Below are 15,931 nucleotides of genomic sequence, written 5' to 3' on the forward strand. Positions count from 1 at the left end.
ACTACATGAATGTATGGTTAACTTTATCGTATTTACATATGATTGATTATGTATCCCTTTTTCTTTTCAGTATCTTCTCTGAAACAACTAGCCTTCAGGGTAATTACACTCTCATTTATATTTCTAATTATTAACTCCATAGTCTATGAAATATACTTAATGTATTGATTATTTTGTTTCAAATCCCATTCAGGCTCCAAGTGACAAGAAAACATCTGTTTCAGTTATAGCCAGAGAAGTAAAGGATGGAGACAAATCTGGGACAGGTAATTTTGCAATACACATTTAATGTCATGTTCCCTCAAGATTGAAGAGAACTTCTATTTTTTGAATAAATCAGTGGAAGGCTCAGTGAAGCTGCACATTCTGATTGAACAGGCCTGGGCTTCTGCATTAATAATAATTTCTTGGTTGACACTGGTACTGCTAGTCCTTGGCCTTGATCTGAGTAGTAAGATTATAGACTTCCCTACATTGAAATTGGGAAGAAGAAGCATTAAAGAGCAGTTGAAGACATACCAGACTCAGGGACAGCATAATTTTGCTTTAGTTCTACAGCATGTTTTCATCAAGGGGGAAAGAGAAGGAGATGAAGTAATAGAAATTATAGGCATCAGACCATATTGCCAAAACCAGAGGGAAGAAGTGATCGTAATAACCCGTAAACACTGTAGAACAACTAAGGACACCACTGATGGAGTAATTACTTTCCTTAAGGAGGAGAGATTGTGAGGCAGGAAGGAGGGAAAAGAAGAAGTTAGTCATGTAATTTTGGGGATTCTGCTGAGGAAACCTGAGTGAACTCCCTTCAGATGCATTTAGAATATTTGCATAAAAGAAGATTTGACTGTGGCTGCTCCAGGAATTACTGGGAGCAGAAAGAGTGCTGGAATTGAGATAAACCACACTGACTCATTGCTCCTCTTTGTTACTGTTAGGCCACAGAGATACCTTTTTTTTATTTTTTGTTATCAAAATGAGATAAACTTGAATATGAATACATTGTCTTTATTGTTTAAGGAGCTAACTCTTCGATAAAATAGCTATTTAATGAAAATTCTTTAGAAAATAATATGGTACTTCAAACAAGACTTTTAGAAATAAAAGTATTGTTGAATTCATTAATATACTCTAAAATGAGTTTTTCAATGCATTTTGGAGTAATTTTTGAATGTAAAAGCATTTAATATCTAATGTGGTTTTGTTTTTTAGAAGTATGTCAAAATTGATAATTGATGATACTTTTTATTGAGGTTTTTATATAATATCTTGTTGTCATGAGTGGATCATGAAACTTTCAGAAAGCTAAACAACAGGATATGAGAAACGTGGGCTAATTATTACACCACATGGACGTGAGAAATAATGAATGCTATTTACTGGGATTCACCAAACATATCCAAGCTGATCAATTAGGGACACTTCCACTGAAGAGATGTGAAGTGTACATTCAACTGAAGTGTCCTTGTAATTGTGTACCTTCTCAGTTATTGGGCAAGTGAAAGAGCATGATGAATGTTTGTAGTATAATGGTATAAATCCTTCTGATGTCTTGCATGAAAGACATGCGGGAATAGTACCACCTGCTTTGACATTGATTCCCAGGTTTATGAGTTGCTCCTCTGATTTTAGATCACATTGGTTCTCATCACTAAGGCTATCCACATTGCTATTGAAACTCTCTTATTTTAGGAGTAGATATATGACAAATTATATTATGTTGGAATTTGTGAGGCCTATATTCCTGTTTTCTTCAGTGTGTTTCTGTCATGTTGCTGTCCCAAGACACAAAGTATAAAACATCAAAGCCTACACTAATACAGGCAGGAAAATACAGGTTGATGCTAACACTGCATCAATGTATGGATATCTTTATCATATTTACATATGATTTATTATGTATCCCTTTCTCTTTTCAGTGTCTTCTCAGAAAGAACGGGCCCCAAAGGTAATTACACTCTCATTTGTATTTTGAACTATTAACTGTATAGTCTGTGAAATATACTTTATGTGCTGATTATTTTGCTTCAAATCCCATTCAGGCTACACATGATGAGAAAGATCCTGTTTCAAATGCAGCCACAGAAAAAAAGGATGAATCAAAATCTGGGACAGGTAATTTTGCAATACACATTTAATGTCATGTTTACTCAAGAAAAAAGGGAACTTCCCTTCCCAAATAAATCAACAGGGGGCTCATTGAAAGTGTACGTTGTGATTCAGGAAGCCTGAGATTCTGCATTTGTAATAAGTTATTTAGCACCAGTGATGCTGCTGGTCGTTGTCCGTGATCTGAGTAGTACGGTTATAAACTTTTCTACATTGAAATTAAATAGAAGAACCTCTGAAGAGCAATTCAAGACATAGCAAGCTCAAAGGACAGCGTAATTTTGCTTTAATTCTACAGCATGTTTTCTTCAGGAAGGAAAGGAAAAAGAGATGTAGTAATAGAGATGATAGACACTAGGTTGTTTTGCTGAAACCAGAGGGAAGAAGTGATTGTAATAAACCATAAACACTGTAGAATGAGAGAACTAATGAGACCATTGATGTAGTAATTATTTTCTCCAAGGAAGAGGGATTGTGAGGCAGCAAGGAGGGAAAAGAAGAGGTTATGTATGTAATTTAGGGGTTTCTGCTGTGGAAACGCGAGTGAACTCACTTTGGATTTATTTAGAATATTTGCGTAAAAAAAGATTTGATTTTGACTGCTCCAGAAACTACCAGAAACAGGAAAGAGTGCTAGAACTGGGATAAACCACGGTGACTCATTACTCTTCTTTGTTGCTATTAGGTATCAGAGATAGATGTTTTGTTGATTTTAATTATTGAAAATAAGATAAACTAGAATATGAATACATTGGCCCAATTGGTCAAGGAGCTAACTCTTGGATAAAATAGCTATTTAATGAAATTTCTTTAAAGGATAACATGATACCTCAAAGAAGACTATTTGCGAAACAAAAATTATGTTGAATTCATTTACTGCCTCCAAAAATTATTTTCAATGAATATTGGAGTGATATCTGAATGTAAAAGCTTATTAATATCCAATGCTTGTAGTAGTTTTTTTTAGTAGAAGTATGTCAAAACCGATAAAGGCTGATACTGTTTATTGAGGCTTATGTGTCATATCGTGTTGCATGAGTGTGTGATGAAACTTTCAGAAAGCTCAAGTAGAGGATTCCCTAAATGTAGGAAAGTCATTACACCACATGGTTGTGAGTAATAATGAATATTATGTACGAGTATTCGGCAAACATACATCCAAGCTGATCTATTTAGTACCTTTCCCCTGCAGAGACATGAAGTATACATTCAACTGAAGTGTCATTGTAATTGTGTACCTTCTCAGTTGTCGGGCAAGTTAAAGAGCATGATGAATATTTGTAGTACAATGGTATAAATTCTTCTGATGTGTTGCATGAAAGACATGCGGGAATAGTACCACCTGCTTTGACATTGACTCCCAGGTGTATGAGTTGCTCCTCTGATTTTAGATCACATTGGTCCTCATCACTTGGTGTATCCACATTGCTATTGACACTCAGTGTTTTAGAAATAGGCATATGACAGGTGTGTGCCATCAGACCTGACTACTTTTTGTATTTTTATTAGAGATGGGGTTTCACCATGTTGACCAGGCTTGTCTTCATCTCCTGACCTCAAGTGTTCCACCTACTTTGGCCTCCCAAAGTGCTGGTATTACAGGCACAAGCCACCGCACCCAGCCTGCATGATTATTTTTATAAAGATAGAATCTTGCTGTGTTTCCCAGGCTAGTCTCAAACTCCTGGGATGCTCAAGTGATACTTCTGTCTCAGCCTTCTGAGTAGCTGAGATTATATTAACAAGCCACTGTGTCCTTTTATGTTTTTAATATTCTATCCTGTCTTTGTCTATACTAGCCTTTGTTACTCTTGGGCATCAGAGATATATGTTTTGTTGATATTAGTTATTCAAATGAGATAAACATGAATATACATACATTGACATTGTTTTTCGAGGAGCTAACTTTGGATCAAATATCAATTTAATAAAAATTATTTAGGTAAAAACGTAATACTTCAAACCAGACCATATTGGAAAGAAAATAATTTGAAATCATTAATTGACTCCTAAACAGTTTATTTTCAGTGAATATTGGAGTGAGATTGAAATGTAAAAGCTTATTCATATCTAATCCTTGTAGCAACATTATTTGGTATAAGTATGTCAAATTTGATAATTTATTATACTTTTTGAAGAGGTTAATATATTATGTCTTCTTGCCATGAGTGAATGAAGAAAATTTCTGAAGATTAAACTAGAGGATGCAAGAAATGTAGGCACATTAGTATACCACATGAGTATGAGAAATAAAGAATATTATATACTAGGATTCACCAAACCTATATCCAAGCTGATCGTTCTGGGACACTTCCACTGAGTAGTTGTCAAGCATACATTCAAATAAAGCATCATAGTCATTGTGCACCTGCTCAATTATCAGGCAAGTAGAAGAGCATGATGAATATTTGTAGTATAATGGTATAAACCCTACTGATGTCTTGCATGAAAGACATGACATGCAGGAGGATTTACCACATGCTTTGACATTGATTCCCAGACATATGAGTTGCTCCTCTGATTTTGATCACATGTTTTCCTCATCACTCGGCATATCCACATGCACAATGACACTGTTTTATTGTGGTAATAGACATATAAAGAAAAATATCACGTTTGAAATTATAAGTATGTTTCATGACACCTGTATTTCTGTTCTCCTCAGTGCATTTCTGTCATGTTCCACCTCCAACACACAAAGTATGAAACATCAAAGCCTACACTAATACAGGCAGGAAAATACAGGTTGATGCTAACACTGCATCAATGTATGGATATCTTTATCATATTTACATATGATTTATTATGTATCCCTTTTTCTTTTCAGAGGCTTCTCAGAAAAAATGGGCCTGGAAGGTAATTACACTCTCATTTGTATTTTGAACTATTAACTGTATGGTCTGTGAAATATACTTTATGTGCTGATTATTTTGCTTCAAATTTGCATTCAGGTTAAACGTCACAAGAAAGATCCTGTTTCGAATACAGCCACAGAAGAAACGGATGGATCAAAATCTGAGACAGGTAATTCTGCAATACACATTTAATGTCATGTTCACTCAGGATAAAAGGGAACTTCCCTTCCCAAATAAATCAACAGGGGGCTCATTGAAAGTGTACGTTGTGATTCAGGAAGCCTGAGATTCTGCATTTGTAATAAGTTATTTAGCACCAGTGATGCTGCTGGTCCTTGTCCGTGATCTGAGTAGTACAATTATAAACTTTTCTACATTGAAATTAAATAGAAGAACCTCTGAAGAGCAATTCAAGACATAGCAAGCTCAAGGGACAGCGTATTTTTGCTTTAATTCTACAGCATGTTTTCTTCAGGAAGGAAAGGAAAAAGAGATGTAGTAATAGAGATGATAGACACTAGGTTGTTTTGCTGAAACCAGAGGGAAGAAGTGATTGTAATAAACCATAAACACTGTAGAATGAGAGAACTAATGAGACCATTGATGCAAAAATTATTTTCTCCAAGGAAGAGGGATTGTGAGGCAGCAAGGAGGGAAAAGAAGAGGTTATGTATGTAATTTAGGGGTTTCTGCTGAGGAAACATGAGTGAACTCACTTTGGATTTATTTAGAATATTTGCGTAAAACAAGATTTGATTTTGACTGCTCCAGAAACTACCAGAAACAGGAAAGAGTGCTAGAACTGGGATAAACCACGGTGACTCATTACTCTTCTTTGTTGCTATTAGGCATCAGAGATAGATGTTTTGTTGATTTTAATTATTAAAAGTAAGATAAACTAGAATATGAATACATGGGCTCCATTGGTCAAGGAGCTAACTCTTGGATAAAATAGCTATTTAATGAAATTTCTTTAGAGGATAACATGATACCTCTAAGAAGACTATTTTAGAAACAAAAATTATGTTGAATTCATTTACTGCCTCCAAAAATGGTTATTTTGATGAATATTGGAGTGATATCTGAATGTAAAAGCTTATTAATATCCAATGCTTGTAGTATTTTTTTTTAGTAGAAGTATGTCAAAACCGATAAAGGCTGATACTGTTTATTGAGGCTTATGTGTCATATCGTGTTGCATGAGTGTGTGAAGAAACTTCCAGAAAGCTAAACTAGGGGATACCAGAAATGTTGAAAATTATTACACCACATGGGTGTGAGTAATAATGAATATTATGTACGAGTATTCAGCAAACATATATCCAAGCTGATCTATTCAGGACCTTTCCCCTGCAGAGACATGAAGTATACATTCAACTGAAGTGTCATTGTAATTGTGTACCTTCTCAGTTGTCGGGCAAGTTACAGAGCCTGATGAATATTTGTAGTACAATGGTATAAATTCTTCTGATGTGTTGCATGAAAGACATGTGGGAATAGTACCTCCTGCTTTGACATTGATTCCCAGGTGTATGAGTTGCTCCTCTGATTTTAGATCGGTGAGTGTATGTTTCATGAAGCCTGTATTTCTGTTCTCCTCAGTGTATTTCTGTCATGTTCCTGTTCCAAAACACAAAGTATGAAACATCAAAGCCTACGCTAATACAGACAGGGGGATAAAGCTTGATGCTAACACTGCATGAAGGTGTGGTTAACTTTATCGTATTTGCATATGATTGATTATATATCCCTTTTTCTTTTCAGTGTCTTCTGTGAAACAACCAGCCTCGAAGGTAATTACACTCTCATTTATATTTTTAATTATTCACTCTCTCTATATATAGTCTATGAAATATACTTAATGTATCGATTATTTTGTTTCAAATCCCATTCAGGCTCCACGTGACAAGAAAACATCTGTTTCAGTTATAGCCAGAGAAGTAAAGGATGGAGACAAATCTGGGACAGGTAATTTTGCAATACACATTTAATGTCATGTTCCCTCAAGATTGAAGAGAACTTCTATTTTTTGAACAAATCAGCGGAAGGCTCAGTGAAGCTGCACATTGTGATTGAGCAGGCCTGGGTTTCTGCATTCATAATAATTTCTCGGTTGACGCTGATGCTGCTGGTCCTTGGCCTTGATCTGAGTAGTAAGATTATAGACTTCCCTACATTGAAATTGGGAAGAAGAACCATTAAAGAGCAGTTGAAGACATACCAGACTCAGGGGACAGCATAATTTTGCTTTAGTTCTACAGCATGTTTTCATCAAGAGGGAAAAGAGGAGATGAAGTAATAGAAATTATAGGCCTCAGACGATATTGCCAAAACCAGAGGGAAGAAGTGATGGTAATAACCCATAAACACTGTAGAACAAGAACTAAGGACACCACTGATGGAGTAATTACTTTCCTTAAGGAAGAGAGATTGTGAGGCAGGAAGGAGGGAAAAAAAGAAGGTATTTATGCAATTTTGGGGATTCTGCTGAGGAAACCTGAGTGAACTCCCTTCAGATGCATTTAGAATATTTACATAAAAGAAGATTTGACTGTGGCTGCTCCAGGAACTACTGGAAGCAGAAAGAGTGCTGGAATTGAGATAAACCACACTGACTCATTGCTCCTCTTTGTTACTGTTAGGCAACAGAGATATATATTTTTTTGTTTTAGTTATAAAAATGAGATAAACTTGAATATGAATACATTGTCTTTGTTGTTCAAGGAGCTAACTCTTGGAAGCCTGATTTCCTGTTTTCTTCAGTGTTTTTCTGTCACATTCCTGTCCCAAGACAGAAAGTATAAAACATCAAAGCCTACACTAATACAGGCAGGAAAATACAGGTTGATGCTAACACTGCATCAATGTATGGATATCTTTATCATATTTACATATGATTTATTATGTATCCCTTTCTCTTTTCAGTGTCCTCTCAGAAGGAACGGGCCTCAAAGGTAATTACACTCTCATTTGTATTTTGAACTATTAACTGTATAGTCTGTGAAATATACTTTATGTGCTGATTATTTTGCTTCAAATCCCATTCAGGTTACACGTAAAAAGAAAGACCCTGTTTCGAATCCAGCCACAGATAAAAAGGATGGATCAAAATCTGAGACAGGTAATTCTGCAAAACGCATTTAATGTCATGTTCACTCAGGATAAAAGGGAACTTCCCTTCCCAAATAAATCAGCAGGGGGCTCATTGAAAGTGTACATTGTGATTCAGGAAGCCTGAGATTCTGCATTTGTAATAAGTTATTTAGCACCAGTGATGCTGCTGGTCCTTGTCCATGATCTGAGTAGTACGATTATAAACTTTTCTACATTGAAATTAAATAGAAGAACCTCTGAAGAGCAATTCAAGACATAGCAAGCTCAAGGGACAGCATAATTTTGCCTTAATTCTACAGCATGTTTTCTTCAGGAAGGAAAGGAAAAAGAGATGTAGTAATAGGGATGATAGACACTAGGTTGTTTTGCTGAAACCGGAGGGAAGAAGTGATTGTAATAACCCATAAACACTGTAGAATGGGAGAACTAATGAGACCATTGATGCAAAAATTATTTTCTCCAAGGAAGAGGGATTGTGAGGCAGCAAGGAGGGAAAAGAAGAGGTTATGTATGTAATTTAGGGGTTTCTGCTGAGGAAACGTGAGTGAACTCACTTTGGATTTATTTAGAATATTTGCGTAAAAGAAGATTTGATTTTGGCTGCTCCAGAAACTACCAGAAACAGGAAAGAGTGCTAGAACTGGGATAAACCACGGTGACTCATTACTCTTCTTTGTTGCTATTAGGCATCAGAGATAGATGTTTTGTTGATTTTAATTATTAAAAATTAGATAAGCTAGAATATGAATACATTGGCTCCATTGGTCAAGGAGCTAACTCTTGGATAAAATAGCTATTTAATGAAATTTCTTTAGAGGATAATATGATACCTCAAAGAAGACTATTTTAGAAACAAAAATTATGTCGAATTCATTTACTGCCTCCAAAAATGGTTATTTTCAATGAATATTGGAGTGATATCTGAATGTAAAACTTATTAATATCCAATGCTTGTAGTAGTTTTTTTTTAGTAGAAGTATGTCAAAAGCGATAAAGGCTGATACTGTTTATTGAGGCTTATGTGTCATATCGTGTTGCATGAGTGTGTGAAGAAACTTCCAGAAAGCTAAACTAGAGGATACCAGAAATGTTGAAAATTATTACACCACATGGGTGTGAGTAATAATGAATATTATGTACGCGTATTCACCAAACATATATCCAAGCTGATCTATTGAGGACCTTTCCCCTGCAGAGACATGAAGTATACATTCAACTGAAGTGTCATTGTAATTGTGTACCTTCTCCGTTGTCGGGCAAGTTACAGAGCCTGATGAATATTTGTAGTACAATGGTATAAATTCTTCTGATGTGTTGCATGAAAGACATGCGGGAATAGTACCACCTGCTTTGACATTGATTCCCAGGTGTATGAGTTGCTCCTCTGATTTTAGATCGGTGAGTGTATGTTTCATGAAGCCTGTATTTCTGTTCTCCTCAGTGTATTTCTGTCATGTTCCTGTTCCAAAACACAAAGTATGAAACATCAAAGCCTACGCTAATACAGGCAGGGGGATAAAGCTTGATGCTAACACTGCACGAATGTATGGTTAACTTTATCGTATTTACATATGATTGATTATATAACCCTTTTTCTTTTCAGTGTCTTCTGTGAAACAACCAGCCTCGAAGGTAATTACACTCTCATTTATATTTTTAATTATTAACTCTATATATACTCTATGAAATATACTTAATGTATTGATTATTTTGTTTCAAATCCCATTCAGGCTCCAAGTGACAAGAAAACATCTGTTGCAGTTATAGCCAGCGAAGTAAAGGATGGAGACCAATCTGGGACAGGTAATTTTGCAATACACATTTAATGTCATGTTCCCTCAAGACTGAAGAGAACTTCTATTTTTTGAACAAATCAGCGGAAGGCTCAGTGAAGCTGCACATTGTGATTGAGCAGGCCTGGGATTCTGCATTCGTAATAATTTCTCGGTTGACGCTGATGCTGCTGGTCCTTGGCCTTGATCTGAGTAGTAAGATTATAGACTTCCCTACATTGAAATTGGGAAGAAGAACCATTAAAGAGCAGTTGAAGACATACCAGACTCAGGGGACAGCATAATTTTGCTTTAGTTCTACAGCATGTTTTCATCAAGAAGGCAAAGAGAAGGAGATGACGTAATATAAACTATAGGCATCAGACCATATTGCCAAAACCAGGGGGAAGAAGTGATCGTAATAACCCGTAAACACTGTAGAACAACAACTAAGGACACCACTGATGGAGTAATTAGTTTCCTTAAGGAAGAGAGATTGTGAGGCAGGAAGGAGGGAATAGAAGAAGTTATTTATGCAGTTTTGGGGATTCTGCTGAGGAAACCTGAGTGAACTCCCTTCAGAAGCGTTTAGAATATTTGCATAAAAGAAGATTGACTGTGGCTGCTCCAGGAACTACTGGAAGCAGAAAGAGTGCTGGAATTGAGATAAACCACACTGACTCATTGCTCCTCTTTATTACTGTTAGGTAACAGAGAGATGTATTTTTTTGTTTTAGCTATAAAAATGAGATAAACTTGAATATGAATACATTGTCTTTGTTGTTCAAGGAGCTAACTCTTGGAAGCCTGTTTTCCTGTTTTCTTCTGTGTGTTTCTGTCATGTTGCTGTCCCAAGACACAAAGTATAGAACATCAAAGCCTACACTAATACAGGCAGGAAAATACAGGTTGATGCTAACACTGCATCAATGTATGGATATCTTTATCATATTTACATATGATTTATTATGTATCCCTTTCTCTTTTCAGTGTCTTCTCAGAAAAAATGGCCCTGGAAGGTAATTACACTCTCATTTGTATTTTGAACTATTAACTGTATAGTCTGTGAAATATACTTTATGTGCTGATTATTTTGCTTCAAATCCCATTCAGGTTACACGTAAAAAGAAAGACCCTGTTTCGAATCCAGCCACAGATAAAAAGGATGGATCAAAATCTGAGACAGGTAATTCTGCAATACGCATTTAATGTCATGTTCACTCAGGATAAAAGGGAACTTCCCTTCCCAAATAAATCAGCAGGGGGCTCATTGAAAGTGTACATTGTGATTCAGGAAGCCTGAGATTCTGCATTTGTAATAAGTTATTTAGCACCAGTGATGCTGCTGGTCCTTGTCCATGATCTGAGTAGTACGATTATAAACTTTTCTACATTGAAATTAAATAGAAGAACCTCTGAAGAGCAATTCAAGACATAGCAAGCTCAAGGAACAGCATAATTTTGCCTTAATTCTACAGCATGTTTTCTTCAGGAAGGAAAGGAAAAAGAGATGTAGTAATAGGGATGATAGACACTAGGTTGTTTTGCTGAAACCGGAGGGAAGAAGTGATTGTAATAACCCATAAACACTGTAGAATGAGAGAACTAATGAGACCATTGATGCAAAAATTATTTTCTCCAAGGAAGAGGGATTGTGAGGCAGCAAGGAGGGAAAAGAAGAGGTTATGTATGTAATTTAGGGGTTTCTGCTGAGGAAACGTGAGTGAACTCACTTTGGATTTATTTAGAATATTTGCGTAAAAGAAGATTTGATTTTGGCTGCTCCAGAAACTACCAGAAACAGGAAAGAGTGCTAGAACTGGGCTAAACCTCGGTGAATCATTACTCTTCTTTGTTGCTATTAGGCATCAGAGATAGATGTTTTGTTGATTTTAATTATTAAAAATAAGATAAGCTAGAGTATGAATACATTGGCTCCATTGTTCAAGGAGCTAACTCTTAGATAAAATAGCTATTTAATGAAATTTCTTTAGAGGATAACATGATACCTCAAAGAAGACTATTTTAGAAACAAAAATTATGTTGAATTCATTTACTGCCTCCAAAAATGGTTATTTTCAATGAATATTGGAGTGATATCTGAATGTAAAACTTATTAATATCTAATGCTTGTAGTAGTTTTTTTAGTAGAAGTATGTCAAAACCGATAAAGGCTGATACTGTATATTGAGGCTTATGTGTCATATCGTGTTGCATGAGTGTGTGAAGAAACTTCCAGAAAGCTAAACTAGAGGATATCAGAAATGTTGAAAATTATTACACCACATGGGTGTGAGTAATAATGAATATTATGTACGCGTATTCACCAAACATACATCCAAGCTGATCTATTGAGGACCTTTCCCCTGCAGAGACATGAAGTATGAATATGAATGTATACTATGAAGTATACATTCAACTGAAGTGTCATTGTAATTGTGTACCTTCTCCGTTGTCGGGAAGTTACAGAGCCTGATGAATATTTGTAGTACAATGGTATAAATTCTTCTGATGTGTTGCATGAAAGACATGCGGGAATAGTACCTCCTGCTTTGATATTGATTCCCAGGTGTATGAGTTGCTCCTCTGATTTTAGATCGGTGAGTGTATGTTTCATGAAGCCTGTATTTCTGTTCTCCTCAGTGTATTTCTGTCATGTTCCTGTTCCAAAACACAAAGTATGAAACATCAAAGCCTACGCTAATACAAGCAGGGGGATAAAGCTTGATGCTAACACTGCACGAATGTATGGTTAACTTTATCGTATTTACATATCATTGATTATATATCCCTTTTTATTTTCAGTGTCTTCTGTGAAACAACCAGCCTCGAAGGTAATTACACTCTCATTTATATTTTTAATTATCAACTCTATATATACTCTATGAAATATACTTAATGTATTGATTATTTTGTTTCAAATCCCATTCAGGCTCCAAGTGACAAGAAAACATCTGTTGCAGTTATAGCCAGCGAAGTAAAGGATGGAGACCAATCTGGGACAGGTAATTTTGCAATACACATTTAATGTCGTGTTCCCTCAAGACTGAAGAGAACTTCTATTTTTTGAACAAATCAGCGGAAGGCTCAGTGAAGCCGCACATTCTGATTGAGGAGGCCTGGGATTCTGCATTCGTAATAATTTCTTGGTTGACGCTGATGCTGCTGGTCCTTGGCCTTGATCTGAGTAGTAAGATTATAGTCTTCCCTACATTGAAATTGGGAAGAAGAACCATTAAAGAGCAGTTGAAGACATACCAGACTCAGGGGACAGCATAATTTTTCTTTAGTTCTGCAGCATGTTTTCATCAAGAGGGGAAAGAGAAGGAGACGAAATAATAGAAATTATAGGCCTCAGACGATATTGCCAAAACGGGGAAGAAGTGATCATAATAACCCATAAACAGTGTAGCACAACAACTAAGGACACTACTGATTTAGTAATTACTTTCCTTATGGAAGAGAGATTGTGAAGCACGAAAGAGGGAAAAGGAGAAGTTATTCATGTAATTTTGAGGATTCTGCTGAGGAAACCTGAGTGAACTCCCTTCAGATGAATTTAGAATATTTGCATTAAAGAAGATTGGATTTTGGCTTCTCTGGGAACTACTGGAGGCAGGAAAGTGTGTTAGAAATGAGATAAACCACCCTGACTCATTACTTTTCTACGTTACTATTAGGCATCAGAGATATATGTTTTGTTGATATTATTCAAATGGGATAAACATGAATATGCATACTTAGTCTTCTTTTATCAAAGAGCTAACTTTTGGATAAAAAAGTAATTTATGAAAATGCTTTAGAGAACAACATTATACTTCAAACCAGAACTTTTTAGAAATAATAATGTTGAATTCATTAATTGACTCTTAAAGTAGTTATTTCTATGAATATGGGAGTGATTTCTAAATGTAAAGCTTCCTCACATCTAATCCTTGTAGTAACTTTATTTTGTATATGTATGTCAAATTTAATAATTTGTCATACTTTTTTGTGAGGTTTATGTATTATGTCTTCTTGCCACGAGTGGATTAAGAAACTTTCTGAAGGCTATACTAGAGGATGCCAGAAATGTAGTCACATTATTACACCACATGGATATGAGAAATAAAGAATATTATATAGTAGAATTCACCAAACATATATGTAAGTTGATCAATTCAGGATACTTCCACTGAGAAGTTATGAAGTGTACATTCAACTAAAGTGTCATTGTCATTTTGTACCTGCTTAATTATCAGGCAGGTCAAAAAGCATGATGAATATTTGTTGTATGATGGTATAAATCCTTCCAATGTCTTGCATGAAAAACATACGAGAGCCTTTACCATCTGCTTTGACATTGATTCCCAGGTGTATGTGTTGCCTCTCTGATATTACATCACATTGGTCCTCATTACTCAGCATATCCACATTGATAATAACAAGTTTTTATTGTAGTAATAGACATATGAAAATATTATTACTTTTGAAATTGGAAGTTTATGTTTTGTGAAACCTTTATATCTATTTTCTTCTGTGTATTTCTGTCATGATCCTGTTTCAAGACACAAAGTGTAAAACATCTAAACATCCAGTAATACAGGCAGGAGGATACAGCTTGGTGCTAATACTACATGAATACATGGACACCTTTATTACATTTACATATGATTGATTACATATCCCTTTTGATTTCAGTGTATTCTCAGAAACAGCTGGACTTAAAGGTAATTACACTCTCATTTATATTTTGAACTATTAACTGTATAGTCTATGAAATATATTTTATGTATTGATTATTTTGTTTTACATCCCATTCAGGCTACAATTGACAAGAAAGATTCTGTTTTGAATATAGCCACAGAAATAAAGGATGGGCAAAAATCTGAGACAGGTAATTTTGCAATTCACAATTAATGTCATGTTTACTCAAGATAGAAGAGAATGCCTTTTCCCCAAAATAAATGAGTGGGTGGCTCATTGAAGCTGTACATTCTGATTCAGCAGGGCTGAGATTCTTGGGAGATGTTGGTGCTGCTGTTCCTTGGCCATGATCTAAATAGTAAGATTATAGACCTTTCTACATTGTAATTGGAAAGAAGAGCCATCAGAGAGCAGTTCAAGATGTAACAGTCTCAGCGGCAGCATAATTTGCTTTACATCTACAGCTATGTTTTCATAAACAGAGAAAGGAGAAAGAGATGAAGTAAAAGAAATTGTAGGCACCAGATAGTATTGCTAGAATTAGAGGGAAGAAGTGATCATAATGACACATGAACATTGTAGAATGAGAACTAAGGAAATCACTGATGTAGTAATTATTTTCCTCAAGAAAGAGGAAATGTGAGTCAGGAAGGAGGGAAAAAAAGAAGTTATTTATTTAATTTTGGGATATCTGCTGAGGAAACCTGAATGAACTCATTTCACATTCATTTTGAATATTTACATATAAGAAGATTTGATTTTGGCTGCTCCAGGAATGACTTGAAGCAAGAAAAAGTGCTATAATTGGCATTAACCACCCTGACTTATTACTCTTCTATATTACTCTTAGGCATCAGAAATACATGTTTTGTTGATTTTAGTTATACAAATTAGATAAATTTGAATATGAATATATTGTCTTCGTTGTTCAGGGAGCTAACTCTTGGATAAAATAGCTATTTAATGAAAATTCCTTAGAGAATAACATGATACTTTAAACAAGACTATTTTAGAAACAACAATAATGTTGAATTTATTAATTGACTTTTAAAATTTTTTTTTCAATGAATATTGGAATGATTTTTGAATGTAAAAGCTTGTTAATAACTAATCTGTGTAGGAGTTTTATTTTGTAGAAATATGTCAAAATCGATAATTAACGATACTTTTTCTTGAGGCTTTTATATTATACCTGGTTGTCATGAGTGGATGAAGAAACTTTCAGAAAGGCTAAACTACAGGATATAAGAAATGTAGGCACATTATTACACCACATGGGTATGAAAAATAATGAATATTATCTGCTAAGATTCACTAAACATATATCCAGGCTGATCAATTGAGGACATTTCCACTGAAGAGTCATGAAGTGTACATTCAATCGAAGTGTCATTG

General features: G+C 35.2%; 1 protein-coding gene across 1 annotated transcript in view; it reads left to right on the forward strand.

Annotated features, from left to right (window-relative positions):
• The window catches only part of LOC135272763 (ankyrin repeat domain-containing protein 36B-like), a 59,878-nt gene that overhangs the window by 13,644 nt on the left and 30,303 nt on the right, over positions 1–15,931 (forward strand). Inside the window, 18 exon segments of the mRNA XM_064371353.1 lie at positions 71–99; positions 194–266; positions 1,920–1,948; positions 2,043–2,115; positions 4,937–4,965; positions 5,061–5,133; positions 6,729–6,757; positions 6,860–6,932; positions 7,890–7,918; positions 8,013–8,085; positions 9,682–9,710; positions 9,809–9,881; positions 10,841–10,869; positions 10,964–11,036; positions 12,656–12,684; positions 12,783–12,855; positions 14,531–14,559; positions 14,654–14,726. Coding sequence (XP_064227423.1) covers positions 71–99; positions 194–266; positions 1,920–1,948; positions 2,043–2,115; positions 4,937–4,965; positions 5,061–5,133; positions 6,729–6,757; positions 6,860–6,932; positions 7,890–7,918; positions 8,013–8,085; positions 9,682–9,710; positions 9,809–9,881; positions 10,841–10,869; positions 10,964–11,036; positions 12,656–12,684; positions 12,783–12,855; positions 14,531–14,559; positions 14,654–14,726 — 918 coding nt within the window.

This window comes from Aotus nancymaae, unplaced genomic scaffold (assembly GCF_030222135.1).
Source record: "Aotus nancymaae isolate 86718 unplaced genomic scaffold, 86718_ANA_hifiasm-v0.15.2.pri h1tg000131l, whole genome shotgun sequence".
Taxonomy (NCBI): Eukaryota; Metazoa; Chordata; class Mammalia; order Primates; family Aotidae; genus Aotus; species Aotus nancymaae.